Consider the following 23,144-nt stretch of genomic DNA (forward strand, 5'->3'; position numbering starts at 1 on the left):
GGAACTTCCTATGTTCTAACTTGTGCCCATTACCCCTCGTCCTGTCACTGGGAATCATTGAAAAGAGCCTGGCTCCATCCTCCTTCAACCCACCCTTTAGATACTTGTATGCCATAATAAGGTCTCCCCTCAGCCTTCTCTTCTCCAGGCTAAAGAGTCCCAGCTCTCTCAGCCTTTCCTCATAAGGCAGATGCTCCAATCCCTTAATCAGTGCCTTAACAGTGTTTTCAATTCCAAAGGGGAAAGTATTTATGTAAAATGGTAAGGACTGAGAATAGTCCAAAGGAAGAAAAAGAATTGTGAACCCATGGTTTAAGAACTCAACATAGGACAGAATAATCTTGCATCTGTAAATCACTGTTTCATAATGAGATCCTAAAGAATGCTGAGCAATCATTCCAGCTAATGACTGTCTGATACACAATATACAATCAGTCTGGATGTTTGTCTTGTTTCCTTTAGATGCATACTGAGGTCATAAAATCCACCATACTGATTGCTTCTCTGCTAGGATTTCCAAGGGTCAGAGAACTGTAAACATGGAAAATGGGCTGTTCAGCCTTAACAGTATTACACATGAAAACTTAAATTGCTATTTCTGCAATAGCTGTACTACAGATAATCTTCAGTCCTAGGTCATTCAATCTGTCACCTTTCATTTGCTTCAAGTTCATATGCAGAATAATTTAATGTGGAAGCTGTGCTTGTATTGTGACCTCAAATACCTTGACAGCAGGTCTACCTACTCTTTAAAACTATGTATTTAGGTACAGCTTATATACACTTCGAAAAGACTGATGCCCTGCTTGGGGAACTGGGCATCTGGCAACTATTTCTAAAGCATATCCGGCATTTATCACATACTGAAGTTGTCTTTAATAACAGTATCACCTACTCAGTCTGCTTGCTTACAATCCAGCAGCATTTAAATTACAGGAAAGCAGTAAGATCCCAGTTCCTTCTGTACTCAAAATAGGGGAAAACAAACAAAACAGGAAACATTTACATAGTTAACCCAAACACGTATGACCTTTAATTATGTGGGATTAGTTCAAGACTATGTATATTCCACTTCCTTTTCTGATAATTTAAAATACTGAAACCTTAGTGCAGAGTAATGAGAGTCAAAACATCTCCCTAAATTGCATAAAGAAAAATACAGATCTAGCATCTTATAGCATTGATCAGGACCACTTCTAACATCTGCTAGTATCTCCTCTAGTAGCACACTCAGTTTTATCTCATCTAAACACATTCGCCTTAAAGGTTGGTTAGATGACATTCAAGATGCTACTACAACTTTCAAGCTGAGATAGGCACATTGTTAGTGACTTTTAAAAATGCGTTCTATTCCTGTTGCCTTCCTGCCTGCGCAACTCTGTGAGTAGACACATCCTAAGAGGAAGGTTTATCCAAAATGTATAAGATTATAATCTGTCCTCAAATTAATGAAATTATGTAATGTTTTAACCAACTAGTATGTTCCTTTCCTCTTTTTTAATATACCCACAGTATAGTAAATACATTTTTTTTTAATTTCAGACACATTTATTATGTGCAGCAGCAATTATTTCTCATTGCTGTTACGAAATATCTATTCATCCTTTTCACTGGAAGAATGAGACAGTACAAATGCATTATCACTGTCTCCATCTGCCTCTTGCTCATATAAGGCCTTGCTCTTTACATATTTATTGGTTTTGGTGAGCTATTGCGTGTTCATTAGGTGGAAATAGTGAATACAATTTTTTCCACGGCAATTAGTGTGTTCTGTGATTTTCCTGATTATTTCCATTTTTTCATCCTGACTCATAGAATCCTAGAATGGTTTGAGTTGGAAGAAACCTTAGAGATCATCTAGTTCCAACCCCCCTACCATGGGCAGGGACACCTTCCATTAGACCAGATTGTTCACAGCCCCATCCAACCTGGCCTTGAACACTTCCAGGGACATCCACAACTTCTCTGAGCAAGCTGTTCCAGTGTCTTGCTGCCCTCCCAGTAAAGAATTTCTAAATTTAATCTAAATCTACCCTCTTTCAATTTAAAACCATTACCCCTTGTCCTGTCACTACACTCTCTGATAAAGAGTTCCTCCCCATCTTACCTGTAGGAACCCTTTAGGTACTGGAAGGCTGCTAGAAGGTCTCCCCGGAGCCTTCTCTTCTCTAGCCTGAACAACCCCAACTCCCTCAGCCTGTCTTCATAGGAGAGGTGTTCCAGCCCTCTGATCATATTCATGGCTCTCCTTTGGATGCTCTCCAACAGGTTCCTGTCCTTCTTATGTTTGGGGCTCCAGAGCTGGACACAGTACTCTAGGTGGGGTCTCAGCAGAGCAGAGTAGAGGAGCAGAATCGCCTCCCTCAACCTGCCAGCCATGCTTCCTTTGATGCAGCCCAGGATGTGGTTGGCTTTCTGGGTTGCAGGCATACATTGCCGGTTCATGATGAGCTTCTTAACAACCATTATCTCCAAGTCCTTCTCCTCAGGGCTGCTCTCAATCCATTCTCCACCCAGTCTGTATTTGTGCTTGGGATTGCCCCAACCCAAGTGCAGGACCTTGCACTTGACCTTGTTGAATTTCATGAGGTTGGCATGTGCCCACCTCTCAAGCCTGTCAAGGTCCCTCTGGATGGCATGCCTCCCCTCCAGTGTGTCGACCACACCGCACATCTTGGTGTCATCAGCAAACTTGCTGAGGGTGCACTCAGTCCCACTGTCCATGTTGCCAACAAAGATGTTAATCAGCACTGGTCCCAGTACTGACCCCTGAGGAACACCACTCGTCACTGGTCACCACTTGAACATTGAGCCGTTGACCGCAACTCTTTGAGTGCACCCATGCAGCCAATTCCTTATCCACTGAGTGGTCCATCTGTCGAATCCACGTCTCTTCAATTTAGAGACCAGGATGTTGTGTGGGGCAGAGTCAAATGCTTTGCACAAGTCCAGGTAGATGATATCAGTTTCTCTTCCCTTATCCACCAATGCTGTAACGCCATCGTAGCAGGCCACCAAATTTGTCAGGCACGATTTGCCCTTAGTGAAGCCATGTTGACTGTCACCAATCACCTCCTTATTTTCCACGTTTCTTAACAGAGTTTCCAAGAGGATCTGCTCCATGATCTTGCTGGGCACAGAGGTGACATTAACTGGCCTGTAGTTCCCCAGGTCTTCCTTTTTTTCCTTTTTAAAAATGGGGGTTACATTTCCCCTTTTCCAGTCAGTGGGAACTTCACTGGACTGCCACGACTTCTCAAATATGATGGATAGCTGCTTGGAAACTTCAACCGCCAGTTCTCTCAGGACTCATGGATGCATTTCATCAGGTCCCGTGGACTTGTTCACTTTCAGGTTACTCAGGTGGTCTCAAAATTGGTCTTCTCTTACAGTGGGCAGTTCCTCATTCTCCTGGTCCCTGCCTTTGCCTTCTGTGACTTGGGCGGTGTGGCTAGAGCACTTGCTGGTGAAGACAGACAAAAAAGTTGTTGAGTACCTCAGCCTTCTCCATATACTAGGTGACCAGGTCTCCTGTTTCCTTACAGAGAAGGCCCACATTTTCCCTAGTCTTCCTTTTGTGACTCACATACCTACAGAAGCTTTTCTTGTTGCCCTTCACATCCCTGGCCAGATTTAATTCAACCTGGGCTTTAGCTTTCCTAACCTGATCCCTGGCTGCTCAGAAAATTTCTCTGTATTCCTCCCAGGCTATCTGCCCTTGCTTCCACCCTCTATAGGCCTCCTTTTTAAGTTTCTCCAGGAGCTCCTTGTTCATCCATGCAGGCCTCCTGGCATTTTTACTTTACATCCACTTTGTTGGGACGCATTGCTCCTGAGCTTGGAGGAGGTGATCCTTGAATATAATATTAACCAGCTTCCTTGGGCCCCTCTTCCCTCCAGAGCTTTATCCCACTGTACTCTACCAAGCAGATCCCTCAAGAGGCCAAAGTCTGCTCTCCTGAAGCCCAGGGTAGTGAACTTGCTGTGTGCCCTCCTGAAAAAAGGGAAGATATCTCAGGACAGGAAGAGAATGAGTAAAATTCACAACTTCCTTGATGCCACATGACATAGAAGAATCTATTCAGTTATTTTACTTATACCTGTCTGCATCTGTCTTGGGAGTCCCAGTTATTTTGACTATATGGGCTGTCATATTTCTGTTCTGTCATAATACAGTCATATTTCTGTTTAATAAACTGGGAAATTGAAGTTAAAGGTATTTCCATAATCATTCTTGGTTCAGTTTTCTATCCAAATTATAGTTAGTAAATACAGAACAAGAAATCTGTATACACAGGCAATTGCCAAAAATATGAAAATTTCTACATGTGTCAGAGAAAATGCCTACTCTAACTAGATATTTTATACACAGTATAGTGTATAATCTACAGGCTGGGGAGGGAATGTTCATATAAAGCAGAAGACTTTGAGAGCAGTTGAGAAGTAGACCAAAAGGAAGGAAGGACATAATTAGGCATTAAGAAGAGTAAGTATAGTGAGTCAAACAACAGAAATAAAATACACTGGTTTGGGTTCTTTTCCTAAATTCTTCAAGTTATCATCAATTTGTCGAGAAACAGACAGGTAATTAATTTTTGTCCGTTTAAATGTGCATCTGTGTGGAAAACACAGTAATTCTACTTAGTGACTTTCTAGGTGATAGTCTGTGGTTGTTATCCTCAACATACCTAATTAATATCAATTATAAAACATCCTTTTCCCAGGTACCTTATGTATTCCAGGAGACTGCAGTACGTATTTGTGCATACAATATTTGCAGTATATAGCTTGAGTGATTCTGTGCATCTGTTTCTCAGCCACTCATTATGTTGTTATCCCACCAGCACTGCTTTGCTTCAGTTCAGATCAGGTCTATTATATGTGTCTGCAAAGGTGATAATTTTTTTCTGAATAGCCTACTTGTGCAGGGAACATTTTTAACTGGCAGAGAGGTTGTTCCTTTCCTCCCTCAGTATTTAGAGGTTGTTCTGGAGTTAGTCCTAAGGCAATAGTTTGAAGAACTGCAAAGCAGACACAGGATCTAGTCTAAGTTACACCATGAGGCCTGAAAGTCACTGAGAGCTGGACTTCACTTCTACTATCTAGAAAATGGATACGGCAATTGGTGATGCCAGTTGTCTTAGAAACATTTTGAAGTTATAATAGTGATTATTTGTAAAACACTTCTGAGACATTCCTATGAAAGGTACTGCTTATGCTTTACTTTAATGGTTTTGGCTAACTTACCATCTTTTAGAGGAACAGTTTATTTACTTCATCTAAAGCAGATGGAATCCCTGCACGCTATGTATATGAGCACTGAAAAAAAGGAAAGGAAGTGAACACATTCTATGGGATTTGACATGGTCCAAGAGTGATTACAAATTTATAATCCACTTGGGGGACTTTGCTGATTTCTTAAGCAGCTTGAGTGGTTTATGAACAGCATGCAATTTCATTGTGAATGTCAGATTAATGCTAGATGAATGCTTTAAGCAAAATTTATGCTGTCTTAGGTCTATTTATTTAACCTATTGAAATTTTTTTATACTCTGTTGTATGGTTTACATTGCTAACTACAGTTTATACATTCCCTTTCCTGACAGATTGACAATATACCTATTAAATTAAATGCTGCGGCTATTTTAAGAGAGGGTGCCCTCTATCAGCGGAAAATGGAACAGGAGCTCAAGAGGTATAATCACGGTTCTTTCTCAGATTACTTTTAGCATCCCTGAATATGGAATAATTAACCACACTTAAAATAATTAAGTAAACTCCAGGTAAACTAAAATAATGGATCTGTTTTAAGGCATTAGGAAGATATTCTATAAACACAGTTGACAAATAAAGAGAAAAATAGACTGAAATGAAAGTCTACATTAACGTCATTGTTTTACTGTAGATGCTATGCAGTGTGACTGTGTGCTGATTGAGCACTTTTGCTAGTGTGCACCTGCAAAGTCCAATAAGGATCACTTGTTATATTTATTCCAATTCTCCAAAATAAATAATGACACAAATACACATCTATTTCTGTGTCCATTATAAAAGATGCATGTATATTAAGCCAAATCATTTCAAATACCTCCATTTTCTTCAATGGTTTGTGGTCAACTACATGCCAAATTTGATACTTGAACTTGTTTATATGTATATAAAAATACCTATCCATTTCTGTCACAGTAAGATATGGAGGACTGAGGTGCTGCACCACAAGGCAAGGTAAGCCAGGAGCTGAGGGTGACAGCAAGGCATGTAGGGACAATGTCCTCATTGACAGCAGCTCAGTTCCACAGTACACTGGCAAGGCAGCAGAGCAGATCCAATGACAGACAGCAGGGTCAGAGAACAGTCCAGTGATTGCTAGATGAGTCCGTAGTGACAAGTCAGGGCTGAGGACAACCCAGGAAGCCAGGTCAACAAGGTACAAGCCTGGGTGCAGGCATACCTGCAGCATAGCTTAGGCAAGGACAAAGGCTGTTAATATCAGCTTAAATGTCGCTCCCAGGAAGAAACTCTACACACAAAACAGGGCTTTTCATAGCTCTTCCTCACAGAGTTCTTTTCTCTCCAGCCTGATCCAATGTTATTCAGTTGCACTGCAACAAAGCTGTCTTTGAACACAAGCAACTAAATCCTAGGCAGGGGTGGGGAATAAGAGGTTGCAGGTCCTTTGGTGCACTTAGGGCTCTAAGGAATCCTGACATAAGGACTCCTCTGACACAAAGAATCCTTATTCAGTAGTATAGGTTTTCAGTGGACATAACTAGGGAGAGGGTGACTCCTGAATGGCCGCTGCAGGTTGTATTCTAACTGGAATTACAGAACATTTTCACTAATAATTTTAACAAAGATAAAATCTATATCGTGTCATCTTGATTTAGTATTATTTCTAATCCACCTGACTTAGCAGGCTAAGCACTAAACATTGTTAGCATTTTAAATCCCAGAATGACTGTCTAAGGTTGGATGTGTTCTTTGGACCTAGCAAATTTTGGTATATGGATCAGGATTTTAGCAGTAAGATATTATGCACCACTCAGCTTCTGTTATCAGCTATGTATGTATATTGAGGTTCTTTTATATTAAATATGATACCGTTCGCTCTGTCTGAAAGAGTTCTGTTCCACTCAGCAAAGGAACAGATTTTCCCCATGACTTTATACTATTTTATATTGAGTTTTAGTCTTCGGCTGCATTTAACACACAACAGATACATATATATATATGCATCGGGGAGCAGCAGTAAGGCGCAATTCACTGCATTTTTGTCTCTCTGCCCTAATTCTTGGCTCATTCAATCCTCTGCTGCAGGACTTTGATGGGCCTGCCCCAGGGCTTTGCTATGCTTTTCTCTCTCAGCTGAGCACAAAAAATAAGAATGTGGTTTTGCTTAATAGCTGAATATTTCTTTGCCTCATTACAGCAATATTATTTAACTGACAAAATACAAAACAGAAATAGAATTAAGAAGATTTTTTTTTTAGTTCCCTGTTTAAAGTGGCCAATAAGATTGCCAAAAAGAAAAGGTATTTGTTTTTCCTACCTCTAAGCAAAGTAATCCTCTGAGAAAATGTATACACCTTCAGCCAGATTCTCCTTGCTCCTTAGGAGAATCTGTACATAGCTAAAGTTTGCCCTCTCTTGGAGTTTTGTTTTACTGAAAACTTTCAGTTCCATGCCCTCATGCACTTTCTTCCAGCCTGGTTTTCCCAAGCTTTCCACATAGCAGGAACACCTCTTAGACTGGAGTTAAAATATACCTGTCAAATAACTTTGCGATGACTGACCCTTTTCTCTGCAGAGATCAAATACCTTATATCACAACAAACTACAAGGAATGTTTTACAAACCAAGGCAGGGCTGCAGAGCCAGATCCCTAGAATAGTATACTCTTTTTTCTGTCTTGCAGAATTGAAAATTTGCTACGAGGGGCTGGAGACCCATCTGAATTCTTGGAATGGCAAAAACAGATGCGTGGAAAAGATTTGGAAGAGCAGCTGGCTGAAATAGAGTGTAGGAGGCTTCAAGGGAAACTAAGTCATGAAGAGGCAGTTCTAGCCCATCAGAATGTAATTCAAGAAAATAAGAAGAAAGCTGATCTAATGAGAGAAGAGGTAATACATACAATGTGGCTCAAATTGTCCTTACATTCAATCAGTGCAAAACATACCACAGGTGATACCTACTATAAGGAGGTGTAAAAGTTCCATACAGAGTCTTTACTCACTGGAGTCTACAAACAATGGAAAAATAGTGCTATAACTTCCAGACAATGCTTATACATTAAAGTACTTCTACAAGTGTTTGATTTAAGTGATAACACTTACGAAGTAAATTGAATAAAACAGAAGGTTAAAGCGTTCTGCCCTATATTCATGGCATTGTACATATCCTTTTTGAGCATATACTAAGAATACTAAGCACCGTTTGCAATTAAATCACTAATATATGACTAATTTCATTGTCTTGTTAAAATGAGAGCCACAAATATGAAAGAAATTGTTTTCTTAAACTGATATAATTCAATTTACTTCATATTATCTGACATGCCTATATCTCTCTTAGGGGAAGAGTCAGGCAGAGAACCCTCTCTGGATCTATATATATATGGAAAAATTAATATTTCTGCCAAGAAGTATTTTCACACAGTTTCCAATCTGGCAAATCACAGTGTCCCCAAAACATTGCTAGATCTTTTCATTTTTTTCCCAACCTCACATTACATTTTTTCCTAGAAACTAAACAAGTGATCAAGAAATAAATACTACTATGGATTTTAAATTTTTCATGGTCACTATCACAGGCTTTTCTATTAGCCCAGTTTGCTGCTATGTTCTGTAGGCCAGCCAGTACTTTTCTCTTGGCCACCCCTCACAGATGCCTCTGCAGTGTCTCAGCAACTTAAGATGGGACCGTGAATGTACAAGATTTTCATAAAGGCCACACTGAAAAAGGAAACTTGCTTAATGAGTTTCTTCTCTGTCCTTTAAAAAATTTTTTCAACCTTTTTGGCATTGAGTCTTCATGTCTGTTTAGACAAGCTGTAGCAAGAACTTAAAGGGAACCCTACTATGTACAACTGAGCATAGTCTGATGGCTCACACTCATTCCAAAATTTTTGTAATTATTATATTCACCTCACTTTCAGAGCATAAGTGTTTTATTTGTTAACAGAAATGTTCCAATATGTATAGATTTGGGGACGTGCAAATCAGACTTGCTCTAACCTGACCAATTCCAGGCAGCTCTCTTGGCTTGACAACAGATGTCAGCAGGGAACTTCATCCATATGGAGATCTTCAGAATACTGAGCACCAATTCCTCATTCACCAACAGCTGTCATGCCAACCCTGCTCCTTCTTTTAAAACACTAGTCTTCCATCTAAAGCAGAACGTACAGTAAGGAAGGTAGTCTGGGAAAATCCAGTTTCCTGCTTCCTGTTCATTTCCTCTGACAAAGAAAGAAACAGGATAGCCAAAAGTGGACCTTTGTATGTTACAGAGATATGACTTAGGCCCAAGAAGATCCTGCAGACAAATAATCAGCTATGTATTAAATTGGCAGTCTGCTCAGTATCTCACAACCAGATCCAGAGATGGCTTTTTTTGTCTGCTTTTAGAAACATGTGGGAGGGAATCCTGGAAAATAGCAGTGCAAATGTTACGGAGGGCTGTTGTTGGTAAATAAAACATAGAGAGGGGAGCTTAAATCTGGGTCTCTGTGTTGTCCCCCGCCAATGTCTTTTGCTACTTTTGTGGATGATCTAATACTGTGAATCCATTTGTCCTTGCATTATTTCAATTATTTGAGGCACTCGGATCACCGGTTATCAGGAATCTTATTCACTTGTTTGTTTGGGATTTAGAAAGCAGAACTGATGCACCAGTATGCAGAGAAACGTCTACAGGAACAGAAAGAAATGAGAGAGCTGGTGGAGCAGGTTGTGGAAGGACACAAGAATGCAAAGCAAGCAAAAATAAAGCTCCAGAAATACAAACAGCAGATAGGTATTTATATATTGCCAGACAAAAAAATGAGATATCATGCCAAATGTCCCTAAATTACTTTATTTTAGTGGGCCAATTACAATTTTTACAGTAAGGAAAGGGAAGTTGAGGGAAAGATCCAGGCTATACGTTTCCATGAATGCATGAATATGAATTCCAGGAATAAGTTGGTAATGGGTAGATCAGAAATTCTAAGCTACTGGTCATGGGAATTACTCTTTGTTTAAAAGGGAGAAATACAACAATAATGTTCTGCAACTAGTTTCCCTTCCATCTAAAAGTAGCATATGTGAATGACTGTACTTTTTATCAAATCAAGTTATGAAGCTCAGAGTCTTGTGATTCATATCATTAAGAGAGGATTTGCCTAGCACCCACTGTGAAAGAATCATGGCTCCAGAGAAGAGCCTTCTCCAGAGAAGACAGTGCAGAGAAGACGACTAGCTAAGGACAGAAAAGTCATCTTCTAGAAGGACAGCATCACAAAGGTGAAGGATGTACCACCTCCAAGACAAACCAGTCATTATGATGAAGGGAAATAATGTTACTCATCTTCCATTATTCTTGAAGAAAATTCTTCAGTTAATGAATTAGCTAATGAAGGCTTTTCTGATGGGCATGGCTGTACATATTCCAATGCAACGCCATGTTAACATCTACTGTATAAACAGGCTACCTCTAGTTGTGCATATTTTGGTGAGCAGACTTTTCTCTGCTTGTGTATCTCCATACTTGTATCAGTATGGGTTGAGTGGGGCAGAGGGTGTTAGCAACTCTGGAATGGCCCAGCAAAGCCTACCAGCCTTTGCAATTCCATGATTTCTATCATATATATATAGCTTGAAAAACTATGGATATTTGCCATTGTATAATATCCTTTTATTAAATAATGAAACTGTGCACTAATTAGAACAGAAATTACAAAGCAGTAATTCAAAGTGTCTACTTTATGTATGTATACAGTATGTTTATGTGTTGAATAGAATGATAGATAGTGGAGGTGGGAAGTACTCATTTGTTTCTCTAATCATTCCTCCCACCAATGCCAGACTGTTCCCTCAAGTACCTTTAGATCAGTATTATTATCATTATTCACAAATGCTTATGAATTTTCCTCCAGATGGACTACTTGTTAAAATACGCAGCCAGCTAACAGAGATTAGTTCTTTTCTTTCAGTTCAGGAAGTTTGTGAAGAAAATCGAGAACTTCTTCGACAAGCTTTAGAAGAAGAGGAGGAGAAGCTTAGGAAAAGATATGAACTAATTCAACAAATACGAGCTATTGAGTCTTTACCAAGCCTCAGACACAAGTTTGTTGATTTAACTGAGGTAAGCTCAAAAGGAAAACCTACTGTCTTTACATAAAGGTATATTGTATATTTTTCACGCATTCAGAGGAATTGTGTACTGTATGTAGATATATCACAGTCTGGATGCATAGCATTAAGTACAGTGACCCCATGACACAAAGGTTAGATCTGAACTGGAACTTTCACAAAGTTTATAAAATGAAAATGTTACCAGGAAGAATATTCTGATGGTAAGTGAAATCTTAGTCCCCTTGAACTTTCTTTGAATTTTGCCAATAGGATTTGGGTTTCCCAATATCTTTCAAAAAGATATCTTCACAAATACACAGATTTGTCAGTCTTGGGTAAGGACTGAATGAACATGAAGTTTGGGCTGATATACAGTTGTTCATACTGCAGTGGTGATTGCCATAGTAATTAGCAAAATTAATGTCCTTTGCTGTCAAAACTGTCAACATTCAGGTATATGAAAGAGATTGTCAGCCAAAAACCTGCTGAGCTGTTATGCATGTACTGTGGAAATAACTTGTGTGTGTGTGGTTAACTCTACAGTAAACGTATCTCAAATTTCTTGGACTTACTATTGATGCATAACAGCTGAGATTGCCTGAGATTAGGCTTTGCAATGCCCACTTTTGCAGAATTTCCAGACATCCAGAAATCTGTTATCTTACAACTAAATCAGAAGCAGAGTAATACTTCTTCCACTTGTCTTATCCACACTGAAAGAATAATACCATAGAATAATATAAAATTCCACTATCAATTTTAAATATAATCCTTTTGGGTTTTTTCTTTCCTTTCATGAGTATTCAAGTGAAGATCACAAATTGAAAAACACCCATGGCTCGTCTGCAGAAACCATACAGAAGGAACAGGTTTTCCTTCCATGGGGCTGTTGGAACACTCAATACAATGCTTTGGTTTTATCTCCTGCTCCTCTGAACCATTCATTGATTCCAAAGCTACCTACTATCTTTGCAACCACCAGACAAATCCCCTATCTCATTTATCAGATTTTAGAACACATTTAATCTCAAAGTGTGAAGTAAGTGAACAAGAATAAATTCAGCTCCCCAGATGTCCCATCCTCCTTTACTCTCTTTGCTTGCTTTTATGGCTGCTGCCATCACTTCTCCACTTCTTTTCCAGCCAAAGGCAGCAATTCTCCTTTTTCAAACCCAGACTCACTCCACCCATTTGTGGAGAAATATTACTGACTCACAAAGGAAAAAGCAGGAAAAAAAGTGAGGAATACAAAGAATTATTGTACACCACAGATAATGTAAACTGTCTGCATGGAAATGCCAAGAGGTACTCCAATCTATAAGTCTTTTACTGATTCAGATAGAGTTGCACATGGTGTCAACCCTAAACAGAGCTCTTAGCTGGTCTCACTGCACATTTGTTTCCCAGATGATTCAGTCACAAGATACAAGCTGCAAAGACACAATGGTATGATGTAGTCGGATGTGGAAATGTCATTACTTCTTCAATCACAACAACTTCTGTATAATGGTGCAGACTCTCATTCAGGAAAATGAAGGTGACGGGAATGTCAGTACTTTCTTATTTTTGAACCTAGTTCATTTCATTGCCACTGTTATGGTTTCAGAAACCCACAACAATTTATTGTCATTTAGACAATTATTCTATCACCTGATGACCCCTCCCCACCCAGGAAGGGGAATCAGGAAAAAGCAAGGAAACCCAAGGGTTGAAATATAAACAAATTTAATAGAATAAGACTAAATAATTAACATTAGTAATACTAAAGAACAAATATTGATATACAAGGATTATACTCAGCCAATTATATTGGTATGAAGCTGTGCGCTCCCAGCAGTGGACAGCAAATGTTGGACACTGCGAGCACTGTGGCTTTGGGAGGAAGGGAAGGCCTCAGGGGTCCAGCACCAGGGCAAGACACTCTCAGGATGGCAGCCATCAAGGAAGAGAGAGAACTCAGCAAAGTTTCTAATTTATATTGAATGTGACATTCATGGTATGAAGTAACCCCGTTGGCCAGCTTGGGTCAAGTGCTCGGGTCTTGCTCCTCCTCGTCCCCACACATGGCTAGCTTGAAACACTGAGACCTTGAAACCCACATACAATAGCTGGCTATAAAGTAAATATTTTCACAAATTCAGATACTAGAGTCTTCTAAAAAATGCAGTTTTCCCAGGCATTAGAAGAGACCTTACTGCAAAGTAAGATTACTGAAAGAGAAATTAATCCTGTGTCGCTCAAACAAGGACAACCACTTACAGTGGATGTCAATCCTCACGTAGAGCTTCAACTGAATACTGTTTGTTTCTAAGTACAGAATATGGCTTTAAATACATTTTCCAGTCTAGCTTATCTCAAAAGACAAAGCAGAAAAACACAGCAGGTTTCAAGTCATTTACGAAAAATTCATTCAAAATTCAAGCTTATCCTATCTCTAAGGTTACTAGAGTGTAAGGTTGCTGAAAAGGGAGTGGCCATACAGGTCATATTGCAAGTACAAGAGAATGGACCTGAATGATATGGATGGACTGTTAAATGGGTAAGGAGTTGGCTGGATAGCCACATCCAAAGATTTACAGTCAGTGGCTCAATGTCCAGTGGAAACCAGTAATGAGTGGTATCCCTCAAGGGTCTGTACTGGAACCAATACTATTTAATATCTTCCCTAATTACATAGATAGTGGGATTAAGTGCAGCCTCAGCAGGTTTGTGGATGACACCGAGCTGGGTGGTACAGTTGATTCACCTGAGGACAGGGACCTTGACTGGCTTGAGGACTGTGTCCATGTGAACCACATGAAGTTCAGCAAGGCCAAGTGCAACGTCCTGTACCTGGGTCAGGGCAATCCCCAATATCAATACAGACTGGGGGATGAATTGATTGAGAGTAGCCCTGCGGAGAATGACTTGGGGATATTGGTGGGTGAAAAACTGAATACTAGCCGGCAATGTGTGCTAACAGCCCAGAAAGATGCCTCAAAAGAAGTGTGGCCAGCAGGTTGAGGGAGGTGATTCTGCTCCCCTGCAGTACTGCGTCCAGCTCTGGAGTCCTCAGCACAGGAAAGACATGGAGCTGCTAAAATGGGTCCAGAGGAGGGCTGCAGAAATGATCAGAGAGATGAAACACCTCTCCTATGAAGAAAGGCTGGAGCGTTGGGGTTGTTCAGCCTGGAGAAGAGAAGGCTCCAGGGAGACCTTATTGCAGCCTTTCAGTATATAAAGGGGCTTATAAGAAAGATCGAGAAAGATGTTTTACCAAGGCCTGTAGTAATAGGACAAGGGGCAATGGTTTTAAATTGAAAGAGGATAGATTTAGATTGGACATAAGGAAGAAACTTTTCACAATGGGGGCGATGAGTCACTGGAGCAGATTGCTCAGAGAAGTTGTGGATGTTCCATCCCTGGAAGTGTTCAAGGCCAGGTTGAATGGGGTTTTGAGCAACCTGGTCTAGTCAAAGATGTCCCTGCCCATGGCAGAGGGGTTGGACTAGATGGTCTTAAAGGTCCCTTCCAACTCAAATTGTTCTATGATTCTATGATTATATATCTCAACTTCACAGCTGTGTTGTAATCACTATTACAATAGCACTCGGAGTGTATTACCACCCTTTTAGTGATAGCTTGCCCTGTTTTTTTTCTTTCTACAAAAAGCTTTTTCAGGCTTAGTAAAATTAAGTATGTGTCCATAAAATTCTCATTCATTCTTATAATTTTTTAAGTACCCCAGTTCTTCTCTTGATGGCACTTAAGTTGTTTGAACACCAGCATTATCTACTGCACAAGTATAGGACTTTTCATATTTTAGGAACCACTTCATTGTCTTCACTGAATATTTTTGAAATGCAGACACTCAAAATATTCAGCCTCTACCATTCTGTGTTTCTATGAAATTCTCTTTCCTAGACCTTGTCAGTGTCTGCTTGCCATGGTGAAGCACTACTACTGGTATATATGCCCTGTTGGAAAACATTCTCCTTTCACTTTCTCTGAATACAACTTGACATCATTGACTAGTTTAAATTAGAAGCAAGGTATTATAGCATTTGCTATTTGCAAATTCACTCTAAATTGAAATCTGAGAAGGAAATAAATAATCATTTACTGTTTCAGTAACCTATGGTAGTACACATTTTTCAAAGAAAGAGATGCAAAAGTAAATATTGCTTAATATTGAACTCTTTTATCAATCTTCTACTGATGTTACTGGCGCCCATTGTTTAGGTTGTGTTTGGTACACATGTGGAAGCAGAAACCACTGAGCCAAAAGTGAAGAGTTAGACTTTAGGTGAAAAAACAGTGATGATCTCTTCTTACTGACTCAGCTTTTGAAGCTTCAGAAAGAGAAGCTATGGGGACCAAAACTGCAGGAGAGTCTCTTGGAAATCTTGGGGGAGTCCCCCGGGCTGGACATCCAAGACACATTCTCCTTCACTGACAAGCTTGTATCATTAGATTCTCCAGACTGACTCAATAATAATCCCTCTTAAGCACCAATGTTGTAGCAGCAGAGAGCCAAGCCTGGTTATTTGTCTTACTCTTATTTCGTGGTTTTATTGCCCCTGTTCCCCCATCCCACCTTAATGTTTTCTTCATTTCTCTTGGCTTTCCCCCTATTTCATGGACCCACTGCTCTGAAAAGCCAGAGAATGATCACTGGAGGATGAGTACCTGATTAGACTGCTTAGATGGCATCCCAGACCAGAGGAGAGGGACTGGACCAAGGTCAATTCTTGCAGCCAAACTGACACTCTGAGCACCTATCTATGACAGAGCATCCTTCTCTTTACTTGCGGTTTTTTTTTTCCTTCCCCTTCATGTTTTGTTTTGTGCAGAAAGGCTACTACTATTCTGTCAACAATTCGCTCAGCATTCAGTACAAGGGCTTTTTTTTCCTGCTGAAAAGGATTGCTTGAAAAGTTGAAGGCTCTTTAACTGCATAATTTCTTTCTATTAAAAGGATTGTGATGATTTTTACTTACATATGTTTATAATTACCACTTAGTTTCAGTCTGAGAACTACAATTTGGAGGAGTGATTGTTCTTTTGGATTCCACCCCTCCTCCCCCCCCACCTCTTTATTTCCCAACTTTGTTATTCATTTTCTGTCACTAGTCCTATGGAACTAAATTCTAACCAGTGTTTTACTCTTAATGTTATACAACTGTATAGCAACAGCCAGGTCAGCATCTTGACTTCCTGCACCCATATATTCCATTATAACATGCCATGGTACAAGATATGCACCAAAGATGGGTACCAAAACTATGTCAAGATAGACAAAATTATATTAGTTGGTGTGAAATGGATAAAATTTTGCAAAGAAAGCTACACAGAAGCTCAGTATTTGTGTGGGTTTATGCACATTTTCCATATATACAGATGTATATACGTGTAGACATAGGGAAAAGGAAGAGTATATGTAAGACCAAGGGCTGAAAACTTCAAGTGTTCACGAATCTGTTTAGAAATTATCTGTCTTCGTATGCAAACTAAGGTGCAGAAGACTTTCATTACATCTCAGAATCAGGTTCATTATCACTCTCATTGTGAAGTGGATTTTAAAAAGCCTGCATTAAACATTCAGGTTTGAATATTTTAACTTTGGGCATTAAGATCTGAATTTCCTGGGTACAAAGCATTGTTTAGTGCTAGTCTTTTCAGATAAAAATAGTGGATGCCATCATAGGTCAAATCCATACCTTAGAAATAGATACATGCAAAACATGCATATATTTTTTAGTGTAAAGTTTGTTCTGGTTTTACAAATGAAAAAAAATGCAGTTTTACACATTTTAGAACTTCAAAAGTCTAATAAAATGAAAAGATAAGTCAACCAGACTTTTTTTGGATAGCAAATACTTTGTATTTCTGATTAATCTACTGTATATGTCAATGCTTTTTCATGAAATGTTTTATGAGCCTTGTGTTTTTACACATACAAAAGATAAACACTACACCTTAAAAACAGCTTGTAAATAACAGGTTAGGGCCATCCCTATCTTTTTTGAAGTCAAAATATATTCAGCATGATTTGGCACACAATCAAAATATTCTGGTTTTACTCATTTACTGTCCCCTTGGTATTTACAGTGTTATTTAAACCTATATTTCATGTTCTCTAGACTGGTGGACATGGTTTAATTTGTGAAATGTCAATAGTGGAACTACGTGAACGCCTCGCTCTACTCAGAGAAGCACAGAAGGCAGCAGAGGAAGAGAAGAGAGACCAGATAATTCATGAAAAACAAGCTAAGGAACAACTTCTTCTAGACAAACTGGACCAGATTTCCCTGTTCAGAGCAGAACTTGGACGAGCAGCTGCTTTAAAGTCAGTATAAAACAGCATGTGACATTTAAGACGTTGCAACTTTGTTAATATTTCGCTAGCCCTTTGAGGAGAAAAACAAGTAGAGAGCAAAATACTGCCCTTTTATAAATCAGTATGACTTTTGTCAAGGATTACACTGGCGCCAGAATTTCCTTTTTATTCGTGAAAATAATTTGCATCAGATTTAACAAATCTTTTTCATCATTTTGAATGTATTGTTGAAGACACTCTGTAGGCTAGCGTTGACAGTATTGCCCCAGGATTCAGAGCCAATATTGTATATTGAGAAAGAAGTTCTGCCTTTCTTCTGTTCCTTTTCAGCTAATCAGAACTAATTTGATGATATTAGATCATTATAGCTTACTACTTAAAGTGGTTTCTCATTTTCATCTAAACGAATACATTAGGGCTATAGTTTTCTTCCTTGAACTTCATTTGTTATTTGAAAAGGCAGGCCCTATTTTAGAAGTTAAAAATATTTTAGGAAGGAGATTTTCTGATAACAATAATAAGTTATGAATTAAATATATTATAGCAATAGATCAAAGAGAAAAATATTTGCTTACAGGCTCTCTGATCAAATTTTGTATTCATTATTCATATTTATTATTCATTATCATATTTATTATTCATTGTAATAAAGGATCCATAATCTTCATAGATGCTTCACATATGCAGAAGACAGGTCCCTTCCACAAAGGGTTTAAAAACTAATTTAAAGCTATCTAGAAATAAAGCTGAGCAGGAAGAAAGCCTGTGTAAAAGTGTAAAATATGGCAGACCCCTTGATCTTATGCCATTTTTACTGCATCTTGACGATTTGCCATTGTTTTCTTGCAAGTTGTCTTTGAACCTTTTCCCTTTTGTGAGTTTGAGAGTTTAGTCCCTGTCTTGTCATATTTATTTTGCAAACAGATGTTCAGGCTGTCATTCTGAAGACATATTCTATCAGGTTAAAAGCACACATCTTAAGACATGTCTTAGATGTATGTTTATTGCCGAGATACCGAAGGTGGCTTCTTAGAGTTAAATTGATGTTACTGATTTATCTTCCGGGTCTAAATCTCAATTATAGAAGGCAGTATTGATGTATTCATTCAACTAGTTTTCACTAGTCCCAGTTCTAATTTGGTTTGTTGATGACAGTTAATGTCCAAAGACTGGGGTTTTTCTATGTTAGTAGTGAAGAAAATAGTTTAATGAATTTAATGAATCAATAACTGCAGCTGCAGTGGACTGACTGCATAGATCAGTGACCCTCCCTTGTATGGCATATATTGACAAAATATTTTAAGACTAAAGAACCTGAAATGGAGTTGGAGCTGGAAATATACTTACCGCTAAACATTCAGTGTTGTGAAAGCCTGTGGGAGCAACTCAAGCCACTCCTTTCCACTAGAGATGCAAACTAGGCATTAAGAACTTGTATACTATAGAAAACCTGTTTCACTAGTAACTACTTAAAGAATTGTTTGTTATGCTAGATGTACAGTCTGTGAGTTTTGTATAGTGCCGGGTTTCTTTAAAATAGACTCTTTGGCTTAATTCAGATCTAAAACTGTTCTGATCCTGAAATAAGCTATGCTTGAATGAGAAGCTAACTTTGATTCACTTTTTGTCCTAACTTCTCAAATATTTTTTAGACCAGATCAACATGCCAAAGATGGTAGAATCCAAATAAAATTAAACACTTAATTTGCAAGCTTCTAGTCAGATTCATGATAAGTAATACTGTAGATTTTAATGAAGCCCTGTTTGCTCTCCGAATGAAGAAATTCTAAAGTTTCATTATAGATGTTATAAGACATTTCCATTCATATCTCCCAGGCAATCTATGTACATAACTTGGGAGCATCTACTATAAAGAGGCATCATCAAAGTAGACCAGAAATGTTGTTCTTTGGGAGTGTATTTAATGCATTTTCATCTAGAATGCAAATCTATGGTGTTATTTCTGTTAATATAGAAGTACGGCCTATTTACAAATGCTAGACACTTTGCTGCAGCTTTTAATTCTCTCTAAACAAATTATAGGCTTTGTGTGTTAAACCTGATTTACAGATCTTGAATCCTGAAATATCTATTAAGTCAATGTGAATCATTAATCGCTTGGGTTGTGTTATTGATACGCTGCACAGGAAATGTAAAAAGCAAATTTTATGTTTATAGAATGAATTCATAATTATAGAGAGAGAATAGCATATGTTACCAATAGTCTTCATAAGATAGCCTTATGCATCAATATAAAATTACATGTTGTATCTTAAATTGCATTATGTTGAAGGCTACTGCTAATTAGCTAAAGTATGGTGGCTAAGCTTTGCTGAACAAATGTGCATTAGTTAGTGTCAGCAGGAGTTTAATTGGGTCCCTACCAAGCAGGTCCCTTTCAATATCATTTACAAACAGACATACATCAACACAAAAGAAGCACATTGAGCAAGCATATAATGAGCTATATTAAACAAAATAGGAAACAGAACATGAAAAATTACAGAGACATCAGCCTGTATTAGACTGCAAGCCGTGACATCCATCACAGCAGTGGCTTTGCGAGTGCTCACAGAACACTTAAGAATCAATTCAGTGTGTACACAGGACATCCCTTTAATTGCTAGAATTTCACACAGTTTGAAAATCATCACTGGCATATGAAGTGGACATACATTTGAGTTCTCAGCTTTTGAACATTAGCACCAAAAGATTTCTGAGTGTTTGAATACAAGATAAGGTACTAAAGTTATGTGTCTGTATACTTCAGGTACAATTCCCTTTCATTCCAGCGAGGCTACATCTATTACTGCAAGTGATTTACTGCACTAGAAACCAAGCAACAGATCAAAACAGCTGGTGCTGAGGCTCCCTCCATCCACATTATCTGTGGTTTGGGGGGGGGTTACTTTGGGTTGGATTTAGTGTGGTCTTGGGACTGCATGCTCTCATCATTCGTTTAAAAGCTGTCCAGAGGAAAGTCATCTCACAAAACTTTGCATTCTCAATTCCTGGCTTCTCTACAAGCCTGTCTAATGAACACCACACTATCCTTTTGTTTGTCTCACAGAGATGACAGTAGCACATCCATGCTCCCACCAACCACTGGCGCCTATGTAAGGTACATGGAAGCCAGCCTTATTTCCATTCTCTCTCATGTTCCCGCCTTGTTTGTTTTTCTGCTCATTTTCAAGTGACATGACGGTGCCTGCTGCCCAAGCCTCCTCCCCTCTCCAAGTCAGGGCAACATCCACATGAAGGCAGCAGCTGCTGTTCCAGGACAACACTCTGAACTGACACTAAGCCTCCTTGACTACCTTGTAGATGAGGAAGAAGAATCAGGAAATTGTTATGAGGAATAGGATGCAAAGATTCCCACCAACACAAAAGTTTACCACATCCTCATGTCACACTGTGGCAATTGTGTACAGTGCTGGGGTCTCAGCACTGGATCACAAACGATGGTGTGTTTGCCAAAATGGCAAAGCACTCCTCTCCCTGCCACTTGCCAGTGCTCAAACCCCTCCCTGACAAGGTGCATTGGCCACACACCAGTGTAACATCTCTCTCTTGGCCTGAACTGGGGAGAGGTAGAAATAGTGTGAGGGCAGCCATGGCAGGACAAAGGGGAAGGCTGGTTATTCGGAGAGAGAAGAGAGGGTTATGGATGGATGACTCTGATGGTCCTTCCCAAGTAGAACAAGCTCCCTAAAGCAGGCGTTCCCTGGACTCTCCAGGTCTGACTTAGGAGGTCAAAGGCTTTCTGGTGAGGAGGGAAGAATGGAGCCCCATCCTCCAGAACCTGTAAGACACCTTGCCAGCACAACTCTGTGATGCAGCACACAACTGAAGGGAAGGGACATACAGCACATGGAGGTGGAAAGATGTAACAGGGGAATATGTGCCATGCTATTTCTATGTGTGGCTGTTACTTCAGCTCTTCAAAAACGTAGCCTAGAATAATGAAAAAAGCTGAACAGTTAGCAATATAAGGGACTTTGGTTTATTATTTCATAATATTTGTGATTTCATTAACTTCACAAATTTCATAAATACTTAGGGTTCTGTATGTGCTGGCAATAAGGAAGTAAGATTGTTTCCCAGTTCTTACTGCTGGTAACCAGTTCTTCACTAGCATTGAAACAGAAGGAGGAAATTTATCAGCAATGATGGATCACAAATATAAATATGTGAAGAGCAGCCATAAAGAAGATAGAGCCTGGCTTTTCTCAGTGGTCACCAATGAGAGGACAAGAGGTACAAGAGGAAACATGGGAGGTTCCCTCTGAACATCAGGAAACACTTTTTTTTTACTGTGAGTGTGACTGAGCACTGGCATAGGTTGCCCAGGAAGGTTGTGGAGTCTCTATCCTTGGAGATATTCAAAAGTCATCTGGACACGGTCCTGAACAACCAGCTCTAGGTGGCTCTACTTGAGCAGGTAGAGGTGGACAAGACGACCCCTAGAGGTCCCTTCCAACCTCAACCATTCTGTGATTCTGTGAATGAACTTTGATTATACAGCTTCATAATCTTTATTTCAAATGAAGAAAACACTATTATGAATAACAATCACTCCCCCACCTAAGATTAGGTGCTTAATAAATTAATTGTTTTGGAATGGAGTCAGATTTCGAGTCCTTAAATCCCTCACATTAGTACAAAATAGTAATCAATCTAATAGTGTATTGTTCTCAAATGTCAAAATAATGACTCCCTTAACAGTGAACTGTTAACAGTTAGATACATTCGTTTTCCTCACTGCAATAACTAAGAATTATATAGTGCAGGACAGACAAAAGGCAAGGTACTGTGAAGTACAGACAGCCCTCGTCACTGAGGCTGAGTATGAGGAAATAAAAAAAATTGTTTACTGCACTATAAGGCAATCCTACTTCTGCTTTTAAAAATATACTTGTGTTTATTGCACAAGACTCTGTTTTGTAAGGTGAGCTTATAAATACAGTCCTAGCTGTTTAAGTTGATATTTTGGTGTCTAGAATGGTCAAGTAGCCATTTTACTCCATCTCCTACAAGTATTGAGTCAGTGAAGAGCTGTCATACATCTGTCTCCTTATACTTTTGATGTACAGCTGGAGCTTCAAAATGTAAATGAAGACCAAAATGCAGTTTTCAGGAAGGAATCCTCTGTGCAAATCTTCAGATTCCCCATTTTTTAAACACATCTGAGAAGACCTAATCCAACTGTTCCAAGTGTTTTCATTTCCTACAGGAAAACCTTTAATACTGAATTGCTGCTTCTTCAGTTATAGGCTGGATGACCTACTGGACCTAGAGTCCATTTGGCCAGATGCTAAAATTGCAGGGCAGATAGTTAAATAGTTACAAGGGATATTTAAGTAAGAAGAAGCAGGACTGCCAAACTCCATGACAAATCTGTAAAATGTGAAGTAAAAAAAAATATTTATGTATTTTTAAAATTCATTATCTTTACTAAGGAAATCATTGAGACAACAAATATGGGACGTCAA

General features: G+C 39.1%; 1 protein-coding gene across 1 annotated transcript in view; it reads left to right on the top strand.

The window, feature by feature from the left end:
• The window catches only part of CFAP99 (cilia and flagella associated protein 99), a gene marked incomplete at its 3' end in the record, with an annotated part of 63,118 nt that overhangs the window by 34,483 nt on the left and 5,491 nt on the right, over nt 1-23,144 (top strand). Inside the window, exons 9-13 of the mRNA XM_082483088.1 lie at nt 5,607-5,695; nt 7,916-8,120; nt 9,873-10,014; nt 11,192-11,343; nt 17,456-17,661. Coding sequence (XP_082339214.1) covers nt 5,607-5,695; nt 7,916-8,120; nt 9,873-10,014; nt 11,192-11,343; nt 17,456-17,661 — 794 coding nt within the window. The remainder of the gene's footprint in view (nt 1-5,606; nt 5,696-7,915; nt 8,121-9,872; nt 10,015-11,191; nt 11,344-17,455; nt 17,662-23,144) is intronic.

Source organism: Vanellus vanellus (assembly GCF_965231255.1).
Source record: "Vanellus vanellus genome assembly, chromosome: 4".
Taxonomy (NCBI): Eukaryota; Metazoa; Chordata; class Aves; order Charadriiformes; family Charadriidae; genus Vanellus; species Vanellus vanellus.